This window comes from Phyllobates terribilis, unplaced genomic scaffold (assembly GCF_046119375.1).
Source record: "Phyllobates terribilis strain yellow unplaced genomic scaffold, ASM4611937v1 Scaffold_4__5_contigs__length_816908805, whole genome shotgun sequence".
In the NCBI taxonomy this organism is placed as follows: domain Eukaryota; kingdom Metazoa; phylum Chordata; class Amphibia; order Anura; family Dendrobatidae; genus Phyllobates; species Phyllobates terribilis.
The window spans coordinates 67,568,529-67,587,231 of NW_027362764.1; the positions used below are offsets into that span (position 1 = coordinate 67,568,529).

An 18,703-nucleotide genomic window follows, 5' to 3' on the forward strand; every position below is an offset into this window, starting at 1 on the left:
GTACACTAACAGCTCGATGTTACATTGATTTGGTTGTGGAACCATTGGTTCGGCCATTTCTGCGTGTCCCAGAAGCCGACTTTCAACATAACACCACTAGGTCTCATGTTGCTCGTACTACTGTGAGCAGCCTGCGTAGCCTACACCTGCTCCCATGAACTACAGCATCTCCCATCGAGCACATCTGGGATGTCGTTAGTTGAGGTTTACACAGGAGCTGCCACCAGTGGATCTTGATGATTAGCCTGAGTGCACTCATCTCAGCAGAACCTTCCTTATTAATACCCTCACTGATAGCAACCAAGGCTGTAAGTGCCAGGATTTCTGAGCGTGGATCTCATACTTCATACTTTGAAAATGTAGATTCCATTTATCCATCACTTGCAGATCAGTAACACGTCTATCCATCCTGTGATTTCCATCATTGCACGACTTTTCCTTCCCGATGTAATTTTATTGTCAAGGAGTGTATTTGGATAGTGTTAATACTGTGCTACTTGAATTACTTGATTGGACAGATCAGGGTTTTTTTCTGTGCTTTTGAAGAATTTTTCTGCAGTTACGTAGTGAGCCACATTTGTCATGTGCAAATCACTGACATTTACTCGGGTGATAAAAAGAAAGCGTGTGACGGGAGCATGTGATGTCTGTGACTCAGCTGTGAGTGACGGCTGCAGAACAATGCACGCTCATTACTGCCCAGCCCGCAGAGGCTCCGTCACAAGCTGCTCACCCTTTTACAGTGTCATCTCCAACCTGAGACAAAATCTGAAAAGGTTATTTCCAACATTTAAAGTTATCACCTATCCTAAAAGCCTGGACCCCCCTGGATCCTGACAGATGGGCTCTTAAAGGCCCCTTTGGACATTAGCAGAGGTTGGGTATGCGTTCTAATGCTCCATTTATTGTCTATAGGACTGCACTCTGCTGCCTCTGTCTGTCCCATGAACAGTAAGGAGCAGTGGCGGACGTGTGGCGGCTATGACGTGCTTTTAGAAAAACATTGGCAAAAAAAAAATGCAACGTGGAAAAAAAAACCCTAATACAAGCTGACCCTGCTTTGTGTCATGCAGTCAGCAACCAAGAGCAAAAACTGCGACCAAAGCCAAATGAACCTCTTAGATGCTAAGGCCAATTGTGACAAAGGCATTTAGGAGGTTAGGAACGGCGTAGGGTTACTCCATCGCCCCCCACTCGATGTAATGGGTGTTGATGGGGGAATTAACAGCTGGGGGTATACATGTCTGCCATGGCACTACTCCTATGGATTAGCCTGTAGCTGGGCTTCATAGAAGACCGGTCATTATACTACTGTGCTATATAGGTGGTCAAGCAATCGCAGGTTCAAGTCCCCTATAGGGACCAAATCAAAATGTAAATAAATAAATAACATTAACTTTTAAAAAACACAGCCGAAAAAAGAACAACAAACAAGCAAAAGTTTAGATTTGTCGGTAATGCAAATAGCAAGATCTAACAAAATACAAAAAGTATCATATTTGGTAACTAATAAAATATACAAATATTTAAAGGGGTTGTCCACTACTATTTAAAATATGCCAAATTGTTTTTATGATGAAAAGCAGCTTCTTTGCAATTACCTCCCTCTGCCTTTTCTGCCTGTGAGTGGCGCTATTACTGGCCGCTCACAGGCGTCACGTGACCCCCGGCTGCAGCCAGATCTGACATCCGCTGACGTCACGACAAGTCCAGGCTGCAGCTGAGGGTCCCTCTTCCGCGTTCCCCGGTGGAGGCCAGGCTGTGGGCGGAGTTGACGCGCCCCCTGGGCCGTGGGGTACCCAGAACCGGGCCTTTTGTGGGATGCTGGGGGTTGTAGTCACCGTGGCGATGACCCGGTCCCGTGGCTCAGGGTGGTCAAACCAGTGGCAGTCTATTTATGGGGTTTTTATGATTTAATGTCCGACTACGCCACCCGTGTATTGCGGTCAGGGTGTACCGCCGCTGCGAGGCAGACCGCTGAGGCTGATGGTGTGTGCAGCTGAGATAGTATAACTCCCCACGGGAAGAGTGTAGCCTCAGGGCAGTGTAGTAGGATGCTGGGGGTGATGGCGCAGGCGCAGCATAAATCGCACAGAGTCAGTGATGCAGTCCAGGGACTTTTACTCACAGTTGTTATCCGAGTCACTTCTGCCGGCAATGACTGCCCAAGCCGTGCTGCGTCCACCAGGTGAGGAGCTCGGTCAACCCCCAGGCAATTCAGGAGTATGGCACAGGACCCCCTTTTGTCCTTTCTCTGGCCTCTCATGCCCCACCAGTGACCACACTTCTGTCCAGCTGCCTCGGGCCTTCTCTTGGTGAAACCTGTCGCCGGTTTCCCTGACCCTATGTGGTGCCTTCCTAGTGGGTATAGCAGGGGGTCGCACCAATAGATGATCACGACCTCTGGTCTTTGGCTGAGGGATAATTTACCTCCACCAACTTGGGAATCCGGTACCCTTATTCTGCCTGACCCTTCACCCGATATCTCGTGGGTTCTTAGGGTCCCTTCTGCCTTCTGGAGCCTTTCTACTCCTCTTTCTCTCCACCTTTCTTCCTTCCTTCTCCTTTCTGGCTCCGGCCTTCACCCTAGGCCTGCCTCGTGGAGCTGAGCTCAGACTGAGCCTCAGCTCCCTGTCACCTCTCCACTGTACTCACTTTCTCTCCTTTCTAAGATGGCCCCCACATTTTATCTGCTTTGCTGTGTCTGAGCTCAGGTGACCTGCAACCAATGAGCTCCTTTCTATGCTCCAGAAACCGTCCCCTTCTGCTCCTACATCACTGGGTTCTCTCCCCCCTCCCCACTCCAGCCAGGGACATGGTCAGTTGTGCCTGCATATATATAAATGGGAGCACCGTCGAGCTGTCCCCCGGAAATGGGGTGAGTGTGTGTATATGTGTGCAGCTAACTGAGCCCTGGTCCACACTCCATCCTTACCTGGGAGTGGAATATCACACCTCTGGTTGAGGTGCAATACTCCTGTAGCAACCGAGCCCTCGGGGCGCCACAGAGTTACCCCCCCCCCCCCCGAGTCACACCCGGCATCCACCGCGCACTCTGCCTCTCCCCATTCATTAGGAAAGCGCGCGGTGGATGCTGGGTGTGATGTGGTGGGGTAACTCCGCCCACAACCCAGCAGCCACCGCGGGGACCCCAGCGCTGAGTCACGCCTCAATAGACGGGACGTCATGTGCTGCCTGTTAGCGGCCAGTGATAGCGCTGCACACAGGCAGAGGGGGGTAATTACAAAGAAGCTGCTTTTCATCATAAAAACGCTTTGGTATATTTTAAATAGTGGTGGACAAGGACAACCCCTTTAAGATGGAAGCTAAAATGTAACATTGAATCAAAAAGGCAGGACCGCTGGATCCCGGCGATGTCACCTCCCAAAAATATGGAGAAAAATAAAAAACGAGCCCAAAATTATGTATAATACAGAAAAGTGAGCGGCGCTGAAAGAAAACTTTTTTTTTTTACAAGTGTTTATTACTAGGTGGTAAAAAAAACTTCTAAAGCTTTCTATAAGCGTCACCATAACCGACACCGACTCAGAACAAAGCGCCGCTCAGACACACGTCAAAGGGAACGTCATAAAAACTAAACCCACAGCGGGAGCGTTTATTTCATCCCAATTTCACCGCACCCAGATTGTTTTCCAGTATATTATATGGTAAAACTCTTGAGCATTAGAAAGATAGAAAAAAATAAAAATGTTCCAGTCTTTGAGGGGTTAATTTGACCTATTATGGAGACTGGAGCGGTGATATATAGTGGTATGTCTATTAGACTTATAGAATACTGTATATGGGGGGACGCGGCTCTGCACTACAGCGCACACAGCTCTGCTCTGCTGCACTTAGAGGCAGCGCATGCGCGCTTTGTCCGGAGCAGGCACCTCCTACTCATGTGACTCATCACATGACCCTGACGTCACCACAGGTCCTTCAGCTCTCTGGGATTCAGCATCTACTGTCTTGTGGCCTCTCCTGATGCTGTGATAGAGGAGGACGGAGCCACAGCAGGAGCCGCCCGGAGACCGCGTGTAGTGTGAACGCTGCTGCTCCCGGGGCGGCCGCCATGCCTCTCTTCACATCCAACCCCTTCGATCCTGATGTAGGTAAGATAACAACACCCCGACCGCCCAACCATTGTATGACTCCAGCCTCTGCCTCCTCAGGAGCCCCGGCAGTCACTGCTCTCCCCTCCTCCAGAGGAACAGCAACCTGATGCCCCTCCTCCCAGTGGAGCTCAAGCCCTTCACTCTACCCTAAAGGAGCTCCAGTGCTCCCCCCCCCTAGAGAACCTTCACCCCTCCCCCTCATCCTAGAGGAGCTTCAGCCCCTCCCCCATCCCCTAGAGGAGCTTCAGCCCCTCCCCCATCCCCTAGAGGAGATTCAGCCCCTCCCCCATCCCCTAGAGGAGCTCCAGTGCCCCCCCCCAGGAGCTTCACCCCCCCCATCCTAGAGGAGCTTCAGCCCCTCCCCCATCCCCTAGAGGAGCTCCAGTGCCCCCCCCCCACAGGAGCTTCACCCCCCCATCCTAGAGGAGCTTCAGCCCCTCCCCCTCATCCTAGAGGAGCTTCAGCCCCTCCCCCCATCCTAGAGGAGCTTCAGCCCCTCCCCATCCCCTAAAGGAGCTCCAGTGCCCCCCCCCACAGGAGCTTCACCCCCCCCATCCTAGAGGAGCTTCAGCCCCTCCCCCATCCCCTAGAGGAGCTTCAGCCCCTCCCCCATCCCCTAGAGGAGCTTCAGCCCCTCCCCATCCCCTAAAGGAGCTTCAGCCCCTCCCCATCCCCTAAAGGAGCTCCAGTGCCCCCCCCCCCACAGGAGCTTCACCCCCCCCCCATCCTAGAGGAGCTTCAGCCCCTCCCCCCATCCTAGAGGAGCTTCAGCCCCTCCCCCCCATCCTAGAGGAGCTTCAGCCCCTCCCCCCATCCTAGAGGAGCTTCAGCCCCTCCCCCATCCCCTAGAGGAGCTTCAGCCCATCCCCTAGAGGAGCTTCAGCCCCTCCCTTAGAGCAGGGTTATTATTATTTATTATTATAGCGCCATTTATTCCATGGCGCTTTACATGTGAAAAAGGGGGTATACATAGCAAAAGACACTTGCAATAATCTTAACCAAACGAGTCAGCGACTGGTACAGGAGGAGAGAGGACCCTGCCCGCGAGGGCTCACAGTCTGCAAGGGATGTGTGAGGATACAGTCGGTGAGGGTAGAGCTGGTCGTGCAGCGGTATGGTGGAGCGAGGGTTACCGCAGGTTGTAGGCTTGTCGGAAGAGGTGGGTCTTCAGGTTTCTTTTGAAGGCTTCCACAGTAGGCGAGAGTCTGATGTGTTGGGGAAGAGAGTTCCTGAGTAGGGGGGAAGCACGGGAGAAATCTTGTATGTGATTGTGGGAAGAGGAGATAAGAGGGGAGTAGAGCAGGAGATCTTGTGAGGATCGGAGGTTGCGAGGAGGTAGGTACCAGGAGACTAGATCACAGATGTATGGAGGAGACAGGTTATGGATGGCTTTGTATGTCATGGTTAGGGTTTTGAACTGGAGTCTCTGAGCAATGGGGAGCCAGTGAAGGGATTGACAGAGAGGAGAGGCCAGGGAATAGCGGGTGGACAGGTGGATTAGTTGGGCAGCAGAGTTTAGGATGGATTGGAGGGGTGCAAGAGTGTTAGAGGGGAGGCCACAGAGCAGGAGGTTGCAGTAGTCGAGGCGGGGGATGATGAGGGCGTGCACTAGTGTTTTTGCAGATTCACGGTTGAGGAATGTGCTTTGAAGGAGAGATTAGAGTCCAGGGTTACCCCAAGGCAGCGAGCTTGCGGGACTGGGGACAGTGAGCAGCTGTTGACGTTGATGGACAGGTCAGATGGAGGGGTTGAGTGAGGTGGGGGAAAGATGATGAACTCTGTTTTATCCATGTTAAGTTTTAGAAATCTGTCAGAGAAGAACGATGAGATAGCGGACAGACATTGTGGGATTCTGGTTAGTAGGAAGGAGATATCCGGTCCAGAGAGGTAGATCTGTGTGTCATCAGCATAGAGGTGATGCTGAAAGCCGTGAGACTCTGAGGTGTTCCAGGCCAAAGGTGTAGATGGAGAAGAGCAGGGGTCCTAAAACTGAACCTTGGGGGAAACTGACAGATAGGGGGTGAGATGAGGAGGTGGTGTGTGAGTGGGAGACACTGAATGTCTTGTCTGTTAGGTATGAGGAGATCCAAGATAGGGCCAAGTCCTTGATACCAAGAGATGAGAAGGTCTGTAGTAAGAGGGAATGGTTCACTGTGTCAAAAGCCGATGACTGGTCCAGGAGGAGGAGGACGGAGTAGTGTCGCTTGGATTTGGCGGTTAGTAGGTCATTGGTGACTTTGGTCAGGGCAGTTTCAGTCGAGTGATGTGGTCGGCAGCCAGATTGTAAGCGGTTGAAGAGGGAACATGAGGAGAGGTGGGAGGACAGTTCAAGGTGGACATGTTGTTCCAGTAGTTTTGAGGCATAGGGGAGAAGTGATATGGGGCGGTAGCTGGTCAGAGGGGATGGGTCAAGGGAGGGCTTTTTGAGGATGGGTGTGATTGAGGCATGCTTGAAACATAAGGGGAAGACACCAGTTGTTAGTGAGAGGTTGAAGAGGTGGGTTAGGGTTGGGATGAAGACTGTGGTAAGGTTAGGAATGAAGTGGGACGGGATTGGATCGAGTTCACAGGTGGTGAGGTGTGACTTGGAGAGTAAAGAAGAGACTTGGTCTTCTGTAATGGTGGAGAAGTGGGGTTTGAAGGAGGAAGGTTGAGTAGATATAAGGAGGGGCTGTGGGGACTTTAGGGAAAAGCTTTGTCTGATGGTGTCAATCTTCTGCTTGAAGAATGAGGGAAAGTCTTCGGCTGAGATGAGAGGAGACGGAGGAGGCGCTGGGGGACGGAGGAGAGAATTGAAATTGTTGAATAGTTGTTTTAGGGTTGTGAGACGGAGGATATGAGAGTTGAGAAGTAGGTTTGTTTTTCTGCAGTGAGTGTGGACTTGAAAATAGTGAGGGATTGTTTGAATGTGATGAAGTGCTTGTTGGAGTGGGACTTCTTCCATCTCCGCTCAGCAAAGCTGGAGGTCCGTCTCAGTTCTTTAGTCTGGCTGGTGTGCCAGGGTTGCCTATTGATTGTGCGAGCTTTGGCATGTGTGAGGGGGGTGACCGAATTGAGGGCTGCAGCTGTTGTGTTATATAAAGCAGCAGCAACATCTGCATCGTGTAAGGAACTTATGTCTGTAAGAGGGAGGAGGGATTCAGAGAGTGTGGGTCGAGGTGTTTGAGGTTTCTGCAAGGGTGTGTAAGTTTGTGGAGTGGGGATTGTGGACCTGGAGAGGAGAGGGAAGATAATGTGGGAGAGTTAGAGAGGTTAGATAGGGAACAGAGGCGGGTGAAGATTAGGTCCAGTGTGTGGCCATCTTTATGAGTGGCTGCGGAAGACCATTGAGCAAGGCCGAAGGAGGAAGTGAGGGATAGGAGCTTAGAGACAGATCATCCAGTCCTCAAGACCCACCAACAGGTCATGTTTTCAAGATTTCCTTAGTATTGCACAGGTGATAGAATTATGATCTGTTGGTGGGCCTTGAGGACTGGAGTTGGGGAACACTCCCCTAGAAGAGCTTCAGCCCCCCTCCCCCTCCCCTAGAGGAGCTTCAGCCCCCCTCCCCCTCCCCTAGAGGAGCTTCAGCCCCCCTCCCCCTCCCCTAGAGGAGCTTCAGCCCCATCCCCTCCCCCTTTAGAGAAGCTCCAACCCTTGTCCCTCCCCTCTACTCCAGCCCATCCATCCCCTCAGGGGAGCTCCGGCCCGTCCATCTGCCCCTTGCCTTTCCTCCTCCAGAGGAGCTTCGGCCCTGCCACTCCCGTCCCCTCCCCAGGGGAGGTCCGGCTCATGCATCTGTCCCCCCGCCACTCCCCCACCTTAAAACCCTGGCATTTCACTGACTGACGTTGCCCGTGCCTCCCCCATAGTAGTTTCTATCACTGCCCACTATATAGGAATGCACCAATCTGGATTGATTCCCATTGATTTCTCCGTCACTTCCATGTTGGGGTCTCATCTGCGGTGAGTCGCTCTCTCCCGGTCTGTCCTGTCTATCAGTATCAGGACTACACGATCACACGGTGGCTAGTGTCACTCACACAAGTGGCCCTGGAAGCTGCAGGAATTGTATTCCTTCTTATAGAAGTGACTGGGGTCATCCACGTCCTCAGGTTATAAAGGTTGGAGTAAATACCACTACTGATCTCTGCCAGTTTGTGCCGGGCAGCCCCTGCTCCCCCCATACACGGCAGCACTGGTCGTCTTCTGCTGGCATCTCAGTGTCTCCAGCAGACACAATGTCCATCCATAAATACATCAGAAGTGCAATAGTTGGTGAGGATCCATCGCAAGCATTGAAGGAGCTCCTCTCTCCGGACAGAGCCGGGCATTCATACGTGAATGGGTGGCACAGACCGCGGCATAGAGATTTATTTTATGCTGTTTAGCCGGGATTAATAGTACGGGGTCCAACCGAGAGAAAATAGTCCCCTGTTCATGTCGCACTAGACTTGTCCTGCCATCCTACCTGGGTTACATCACTACTACATGATGGGCGTCATTAGGATTCAATTTCACCGGGATGGCGCCAGTCCAGCAGTCAGGCTGGAGGAGGACATCTCTGTACATGAAGGGGTTCAGTGGGGGGTACGCAGCTGCTGCCAGTATGTCAGTGGCGCTGCCAGTGTTTATCTGATGGCAGTAGAGATGAGTGTCCAGTTTGTCCTCTGTGGCAGCCGGTCTTCACTTGCTGTATGTGCCAGACATCCGCGGCCCGGCGTCCTGGGAGCCTCTGGCACTTACTTGGCACATTGCACATCATAACTTAAAATTTAGCAAGCACCACCTGTGCCCAGGATGTCGGGCGCAGGACTGAAGACTGGTTGCCACTGAGAACCCATATTTTGGACACTGTGAATCAAAATGCTCAACTCTAGATGGCAGCATCACTTACCTGGCGCGTTTTGGGCACAACTTTACGTAAGGTTTTCAGTGGATGTTGGCATTGCTTGAGGTTCCACTGATTGGACCCCACCATTCGGAAAGGAATTTATAAGAAATACCCCCATAAATGGATTGGTGAGGGCTAGAAAAAGGGTCTTTCTATTTTCCAGAGACAGCGCCCCTCCTGTCCTTTTGTGGTATTGCAGCTCATCCTCATTTCATTCCAACCATAAACCACCAGAATGTTGCCGTTTTTGCAAAGTGATTATGGGAAACCTCTTTAACCCCTTCAGGACCCAGCCTATTTTGACCCTAAAGACCTTGGCATTTTTGTCAATTCTGACCAGTGTCCCTTTACGAAGTAAAAACTCTGGAACACTTCAACGGATCCTAGCGATTCTGAGATTGTTTTTTCGTGACATATTGGGCTTCATGTTAGTATTAAATTTAGGTCGATAATATTTGCGTTTATTTGTGAAAAAATCAAAAATATGGGAAAAATTTTGAAAATTTTGCAATTTTCAAATTTTGAATTTTTATTCTGCTAAACTAGAGAGTGATGTGACACAAAATAGTTAATAAATAACATTTCCCACATGTCTACTTTACATCAGCACAATTTTTGAAAAAAAAAAAATTTTTGGTAGGAAGTTAGAAGGGTTCAAAGTTCATCAGCAAATTTTCTTTTTTCCAGCAAAATTTGCAAAGCCATTTTTTTTAGTGACCACATCACATTTGAAGTCCCTTTGAGGGGTGTACATGACAGAAAACACCCAAAAGTGACACCATTCCAAAAACTGCACCCCTCAAGCTACTCAAAACTACATTCAAGAAGATTATTAACCCTTCAGGTGCATCACAGGAACTAAAGCCACATGGAAGAAAAAAATGAACATTTTTATTTTTCTAACAAAAATTTTCTTTTAGCCTAAATTTTTTAATTTTCACATGGGTAACAGGATAAAATGCATCCTAAAATTTGTTGGTCAATTTCTCCTTAGTACACTGATACCTCATATGTGGTCATAAACCACTGTTTGGGCACACGGCAGGGCTCAGAAGGGAAGGAGCGCCATTTTACTTTTTGAATGGAAAATTAGCTCCAAAAGTCAAATTGCGCTCCTTCTCTTCTGAGCCCTGTCATGTGCCCAAACAGTGGTTTACGACCACATATGAGGTATCAGTGTACTCAGGAGAAATTGACCAATACATTTTAGGATGCATTTTATCCTGTTACCCATGTGAAAATTAAAAAATTTAGGCTAAAAGAAAATTTTTGTGAAAAAAAAAGTACTTTTTTGTTTTCACAGATCATTTTGTGAAGCACCTGGGGGTTCCAAGTGCTCACTATGCATCTAGATAGGTGCCTTGGGGGGTCTAGTTTCCAAAGTGGGGTCACTTGTGGGGGAGCTCCACTGTTTAGGCACATTAGGGGCTCTCCAAACGCAACATGGTGTCCGCTAACAATTTGAGCCGATTTTCCATTCAATTTGTTAGCGGACACCATGTCGCGTTTGGAGAGCCGCTGTGTGGCCAAACATTGGAGCTCCCCCACAAGTGACCCCATTTTGGAAACTAGACCCCCCAAGGCACCTATCTAGATGCACAGTGAGCACTTGGAACCCCCAGGTCATTCACAAATTAATCCGTAAAAATAAAAAAGTGTTTTTTTTTCCACTTTTTCATTTTTATGAATCAATTTGTGAAGCACCTGGGGGTTCCAAGTGCTCACTATGCATCTAGATAGGTGCCTTGGGGGGTCTAGTTTCCAAAATGGGGTCACTTGTGGGGGAGCTCCAATGTTTGGGCACACAGCGGCTCTCCAAAAGCAACATGGTGTCCGCTAACAAATTGTCGGCTCAAATTGTTAGAAGACACCATGTTGCGTTTGGAGAGCCGCTGTGTGGCCAAACATTGGAGCTCCCCCACAAGTGACCCCATTTTGGAAACTAGACCCCACAAGGCACCTATCTAGATGCATAGTGAGCACTTGGAACCCCCAGGTCCTTCACAAATTAATCCGTAAAAATAAAAAAGTGTTTTTTTTTCCACTTTTTCATTTTTATGAATCAATTTGTGAAGCACCTGGGGGTTCCAAGTGCTCACTATGCATCTAGATAGGTGCCTTGGGGGGTCTAGTTTCCAAAATGGGGTCACTTGTTGGGGAGCTCCAATGTTTGGGCACACAGCGGCTCTCCAAAAGCAACATGGTGTCCGCTAACAAATTGTCGGCTCAAATTGTTAGAAGACACCATGTTGCGTTTGGAGAGCCGCTGTGTGGCCAAACATTGGAGCTCCCCCACAAGTGACCCCATTTTGGAAACTAGACCCCCCAAGGCACCTATCTAGATGCATAGTGAGCACTTGGAACCCCCAGGTCCTTCACAAATTAATCCGTAAAAATAAAAAAGTGTTTTTTTTTCCACTTTTTCATTTTTATGAATCAATTTGTGAAGCACCTGGGGGTTCCAAGTGCTCACTATGCATCTAGATAGGTGCCTTGGGGGGTCTAGTTTCCAAAATGGGGTCACTTGTTGGGGAGCTCCAATGTTTGGGCACACAGCGGCTCTCCAAAAGCAACATGGTGTCCGCTAACAAATTGTCGGCTCAAATTGTTAGAAGACACCATGTTGCGTTTGGAGAGCCGCTGTGTGGCCAAACATTGGAGCTCCCCCACAAGTGACCCCATTTTGGAAACTAGACCCCCCAAGGCACCTATCTAGATGCATAGTGAGCACTTGGAACCCCCAGGTCCTTCACAAATTAATCCGTAAAAATAAAAAAGTGTTTTTTTTTCCACTTTTTCATTTTTATGAATCAATTTGTGAAGCACCTGGGGGTTCCAAGTGCTCACTATGCATCTAGATAGGTGCCTTGGGGGGTCTAGTTTCCAAAATGGGGTCACTTGTGGGGGAGCTCCAATGTTTGGGCACACAGCGGCTCCAAAAGCAACATGGTGTCCGCTAACAAATTGTCGGCTCAAATTGTTAGAAGACACCATGTTGCGTTTGGAGAGCCGCTGTGTGGCCAAACATTGGAGCTCCCCCACAAGTGACCCCATTTTGGAAACTAGACCCCCCAAGGCACCTATCTAGATGCATAGTGAGCACTTGGAACCCCCAGGTCCTTCACAAATTAATCCGTAAAAATAAAAAAGTGTTTTTTTTTCCACTTTTTCATTTTTATGAATCAATTTGTGAAGCACCTGGGGGTTTCAAGTGCTCACTATGCATCTAGATAGGTGCCTTGGGGGGTCTAGTTTCCAAAATGGGGTCACTTGTTTGGGAGCTCCAATGTTTGGGCACACAGGGACTCTCCAAACGCAACATGGTTCCAATTTGTTAGTGGACACCATTGTGTAGTGTATGTCAGGTTGGTGTGCGGTGTGGTATATTGTAGTGTATACACCACACACACACACACACACACTACAACACACACACCAACCTGACATAGCCTACTAAGCTGAGTACGCCCTAGACTGGGATGAGTGGGACGGGCGGGACATTTTGTGTGCTGTGTGCGTGTGTAAAAAAAAAAAAAAATCGAAACTTTATTATAGTGTGAGTGTACGTGTGTGTGTGTGTGTGTGCTTGGTGTAACCTTCTGCAGTCACGTGTGGGGGCTGTCAGGCGTAGGGGGGCTGTCAGGCGTAGGGGGGCTGTCAGGCGTAGGGGGGCTGTCAGGCGTACGGGGGCTGTCAGGCGTACGGGGGCTGTCAGGCGTACGGGGCTGTCAGGCGTAGGGGGGGGGCTGAAGAGATGGAGGAGCCAGCAGCTGCAGCAAGGGGGGTGATCACTGGGGCAGGAGCCGGCAGTAGCAAGGGGGGTGATCACTGGGGCAGGAGCCGGCAGCAGCAAGGGGGGTGATCACTGGGGCAGGAGCCGGCAGCAGCAAGGGGGGTGATCACTGGGTTTGCGGGGGGGGGGGGATGATCACTGGGATGGGGGGGTGCACACTGGGGATGGGGAGTGAACACTGGAGACAGGGGGGGTGAACACTGGGGACAGGGGGGGTGAACACTGGGGGGGTGAACACTGGGGTCAGGGGGGGTGAACACTGGGGACAGGGGGGTGAACACTGGGGACAGGGGGGGTGAACACTGGGGACAGGGGGGGTGAACACTGGGGGAGGGGTGATTATTGGGAGGTGGGGGGGTGATATCACTGGGACTGGGGGATGGTGGGTTTGATCACAGGAGCAGGGCATTTACACTGAGCCTGCTGCTGCTGTGATCACAGTCCACCGGCTGTCAGAAGGAGAGCAGCAGCCGGTGGATGAAGACGTGGGAGAGGGAGCAGAGGGAGCGGAGGTCGGGGTGCAGGTATGAAAGTGGAGGGGGGGTCGGGGGTGGAGGGGGGGGGCAGGGTGGAGTGGAGGGGGGGTCGGGGGGGAGCGGGGGCAATACTACCTGATGCAGATCAGCGGCGGCAGCAGGCGATCAGCGGCGGCAGCAGGCGATCCACGGGGGGGCAGCTGCAGAGGGTCCACGGGGGGGCAGCAGCAGAGGGTCCACAGGAGGCAGCAGCAGAGGGTCCACAACGGCCGGCACCCGATCCATGGACGGGCAGTTGCGGCCATCATTAAAAACTCCCTCCACATCTGATTGGGGCTAGTATCCATGTGACGCTAGCCCCCCAATCAGATCTGGGGGGAGGGGGGGACAGAGGTGACACTCCCCCCAGCCAATGGCTGATGCTGTAAGCATCAGGCCATGCCCAGATTTAAATATTACACCAATTTTCATTGGTGAAATATTTAATTCATACCGATTGGCAGTTTCATTAAAAGTGAAAATGAAACAGCCAATCGGAGGGGTCCCAGGCACGGGGGGGTTAATCCACCCCCCGGGGGGTCGACTTCAGGATGTCCAGTTGCAGTAGCAACTGTGACACCTGAGCGACCCCGCTCGCAGGCGCTGCAGGGGGTCTTTCCCTCCATGTCACAGACGCTGTGACATGGGTCGGGAACGAACTGTTTTCCATGTCACAAACGGTGTGACACGGGTCGGGAAGGGGTTAATTGGCTCTGCCATTCAGCAACACACTGCAAGTACTGAGAGGGGGCGATGCTTAGTGATGGGTGGTCCCAGGTTTAAGCCTTGTCACGTCAGGTTTATGTCGTGTGGCCGAGTCTGAGGTTTCTTTATTAACCCCCGACCCCCGAAGGTGCAGGGTCTCCTCACCTGGACTGTTACCTGTGAGCGCTCAGGTGTCAGGAGCAGATTGTGCTGCGGGGTCCTAGCACCGGTCCGACATGTTACCGGATGTCCAGAGCCGCGGCCGTTACAGCCGATTACCACATCTATATTCATTGCAAAGGATCGTCTCTCACCTCAGTCATTTCCTGTAAGTAAGGAAGGTATTTACTGACGGAGACTGAAATTGAGTTTTCTTCAGTCCAGAGGAAAATGCCTCCCTTGTTCATCCACTACCAGGTTATGAATTCTGATCCAGCACGTTCTTAAAGGGCCGGTCCAGCTGTATCTGATTGGATATAGATGTATAAGAAATGTAATGTCATTGAAGGGAAATTTTCTTCTCAGCCGTGATTGCCTGTGATGGGAATACCTCATTAGGCCTTATTCACACGTCAGGGTTTTTTTTTTTTTTTGGATGTACGAGAAAAACGTACCAAGTTTCATCTTTTCTTTTTTTTTCCACCTTCTCCTATCAGTCAGTGAAAAACGTAAAGCACGCAGATGGCATCCGATTCTTTTCACGAACCCATTGCCAAGTTTGATCCAACATTCGGATCAATATCGGCCGTGTCCCCACTATTCTGCACTGACCACTTGGTGCATAAAAAAATCATTGACATGTGAACGGCCCCATAGACTGTCATAGGTACAAGTTCTACTCGTGAAAAACTGACATGTGAATGAGCCCTTAGACCAGGGCTACACAGTAAGTTTTGCACACAACAAAGGCCAAACATTGCAGCGTAATACAGATAAATGGGGTCATATTGTGGAGAAGGTACCGTGACCAAAAAAATCCAGCTGGTTCACACTTTTTTGGGACCAATTTATTATGGTCACATTACCCTGTGGGACGCAGCGCGGCGCCATCCACCTGTGTTATATGGGTAAAGTGCTCTCTGGCCGTGTCTCTGCCAAATAGCCTTAGTTGTAAAAAGAAAAAAAAAAGTTTAATACATTCTTCTGTAATTGATATTGCTAGAGAACAGGCAGTGTTATCATAGGGATACCAGTACTGCAGGCTTTATAGATAAGGCATTGCTTCGTTGGGACAGTTGATGAGTCGGCGATATCTGCAGCCTATTCTAATATCTAGTAAAGTGAACCTGGCAGCCCGTGGAAGTAAAGGAGCTCGTCCTACTATAAAAATGGCGCCTTTTTTGTAGAGATCCGATGTGTCAGTCATGAGCAATGTGCCATAGAAAACATGCAAAGTAGGTGGGAAGTGCATTGGGGGCATGTCTGATTATTCCAAATACCTTGACACGCCCCCAGAGCACTTCCCATCTAATTTGCATATGGCTTCTATACTAGATTTTCCTATTGGATCTCTACAAAAAAGGTGTCTGCTTCATTGGGGGACAAGCGCCTATACACCCGGACCACTGCTTCCTTATGTGACAATGTGCTGACAGGTTCCCAGCATTGTGCAGATTATCGCTTCTTAATGCACTTTCTCTTATGATCTGTAGTATAAATTATTATTATTTATTTTTAAATATCACGTAAAATAGATTATGATGATACTTTTGGCTATTTTCTGCCAACAATCCATAAAGATCTGATTCTTCCCAAAGCTGACAATTTACTACCACTGTATCTGGTCTGTGACCTCCTGGACCCCAGAATGATACATTGTAGATGACTAAGGCTATGGTCACACTGTATCTGGTCTGTGACCTCCTGGACCCCAGAATGATACATTGTAGATGACTAAGGCTATGGTCACACTGTATCCAGTCTGTGACCTCCTGGACCCCAGAATGATACATTGTAGATGACTAAGGCTATGGTCACACTGTATCCGGTCTGTGACCTCCTGGACCCCAGAATGATACATTGTAGATGACTAAGGCTATGGTCACACTGTATCTGGTCTGTGACCTCCTGGACCCCAGAATGATACATTGTAGATGACTAAGGCTATGGTCACACTGTATCTGGTCTGTGACCTCCTGGACCCCAGAATGATACATTTGTAGATGACTAAGGCTATGGTCACACTGTATCCGGTCTGTGACCTCCTGGACCCCAGAATGATACATTGTAGATGACTAAGGCTATGGTCACACTGTATCCGGTCTGTGACCTCCTGGACCCCAGAATGATACATTGTAGATGACTAAGGCTATGGTCACACTGTATCTGGTCTGTGACCTCCTGGACCCCAGAATGATACATTGTAGATGACTAAGGCTATGGTCACACTGTATCCGGTCTGTGACCTCCTGGACCCCAGAATGATACATTGTAGATGACTAAGGCTATGGTCACACTGTATCCGGTCTGTGACCTCCTGGACCCCAGAATGATACATTGTAGATGACTAAGGCTATGGTCACACTGTATCCGGTCTGTGACCTCCTGGACCCCAGAATGATACATTGTAGATGACTAAGGCTATGGTCACACTGTATCCGGTCTGTGACCTCCTGGACCCCAGAATGATACATTGTAGATGACTAAGGCTATGGTCACACTGTATCCGGTCTGTGACCTCCTGGACCCCAGAATGATACATTGTAGATGACTAAGGCTATGGTCACACTGTATCCGGTCTGTGACCTCCTGGACCCCAGAATGATACATTGTAGATGACTAAGGCTATGGTCACACATCTTGGGGTTTTTTTTTTGGCGTCAATTTTCTGCAGCAAACCTGATCTTCAAGGGCATTTTGTTCAGGATTTTTCTTGCAGTTTTGGAGCTTTTTTGGTGCATTTTTTTCACTGTCCTTCTGTCTCTTTTTTATGCATGTACATAAAGTTCTGTGAAAAAAAAACAAAAAAGAAAACATTCTATTTTGGCATCAAAAACGCTGAAAAAATTTTAATGCGTTTTTTTCACTACTCATTACTCCCTATGGGTGAAAAAACGCTGGAAGAAGTGACATGCTCTATTCTCCAAAAAAAACATGCAAGGCACAAAATCCTGAACAAAAAAAAAACCTTGATGTGTGAACAGAGAATTCTGGCTTTTCATAGACTTTGCTGGTACTGCAAAAGGCAGCTGAAAATTTGCATGAAAAACTGCATCAAAAAACACTGAAAAACCCAACATGTGTGAACATAGCCTAAGACTGGAGAGAGAGTTGTATCACTGATCTGTGTCTCTCACACAGGATCATGGTCTATACAGGCTGTTTTAGGTGAAAACACCATCGTCTTCATTCACTGTCAGCAAACAGATCTTGCAATTAAATCACAAAGTATATTAAAAAAAATGTAACATTTCTTGTTATCCAGCAATTAAACAGCTTTTGCCACTTTCATACATTTAAAAAAAAAAATATTTGCAAAATAAACATCACCTCCTTCTTCTGTCCCCAGGAGTCACTTCTGTCTTTGTTATGTGACCGCTGCCACCAATTAGTGATCGTGTGCAGGACTACAATAGGAGCCATGATGCCAGTAATCCGGCACGTGACGGCTGCAGCCATAGGACCCCCGGAGAATTAGTGCTGCATTGTCGGGAACGCAGTGTTTATTTTATTTTACACATTTTATTTATTTTTTTAATTCATTTTTTAAAATTGGTTAACGACTTTTCTTCGCTGGTTATTTCCACATGGTGAGCAGCGCTGGTGATGTCGCAGGGAGCGTAGACACTCTGCGGATGTTAGGTCACCTTCCGCACTTTATCCCTTGTCTGTATATTTGGGGATAGACTTTCAGGCCTGATTGTTCTGTCGCTCTTTCTTTTGCATCATGGCGTAATATATCGCTGCTCCTCGAATGAGTAGTGCACAGATAAGATCCCATGTAGATAATTATCAGAGGAGGTAAATGGCAGAGTGACCCAGGAGCAGGTTCAGGCAGGTACTGTGCAGTCTATGCTCCGCTGCAGCCAATCCAACGTGTAATGGCCCAGATGGCATTTCCACCTGTCACAAGGAGCATTGACGCGCTCTCCGTCATTATTGGGAGGTCACTCCTTATTATGGAATTTCAAACCCTTAAAGGAAATAGCTTTCCTTCCTCCCCGCTGCACAGTAAACGCTTAAGAAAAACAGTGAGACCAAAGAATGAAAGATTCTGGCTTCCATAGGACCCACTAATGAATGATAACAATAGGAAAGCTGTACGGAGCGCTCCGTCATTGCTCCGCACATCTGTCCATGGTTCCTCCTGAGCCACCTGTGTGCCACAGCTCGCCCCGACAGCCGTACTGTTACTTAAAGTATACCATTTTGCTTTTCAAGTGCAAAAAGGGAAATATGGCCAATAAACAATGCTATATTTGTATTGATCCCAGGATAATATCTTTATCCATAGTCAATGATACCACATCCAGGGAGGTTGTGCCTTGAGATGGGTTTGGGAGACCATCTGTAATTCAGTCTCCCATGCCACCTCTAAAAGAGGGATCCTCAGTGCCCTTCTGCCAACAAGACATGTGGTCAACTGTACGGTAGGGTAAAGCCACCCCGAGCATCTGTCGAGTGATCCACATGCCGCCGCGTTTCAGATAAAAGTGCACAAATGTGTTTTTTATCTCTAATCAGTGCAGTTTTTACAAAC

General features: G+C 49.1%; 1 protein-coding gene across 2 annotated transcripts in view; it reads left to right on the forward strand.

Moving 5' to 3' along the window:
* Window positions 1–3,905: 3,905 nt before the first annotated feature.
* STAM (signal transducing adaptor molecule) overlaps window positions 3,906–18,703 on the forward strand; it is a 65,573-nt gene continuing 50,775 nt past the window's right edge. For both annotated transcript variants that reach the window (XM_073677465.1, XM_073677466.1), the window contains exon 1: window positions 3,906–4,115. In XM_073677465.1, coding sequence (XP_073533566.1) covers window positions 4,076–4,115 — 40 coding nt within the window. In that variant the 5' untranslated portion in view covers window positions 3,906–4,075. The remainder of the gene's footprint in view (window positions 4,116–18,703) is intronic.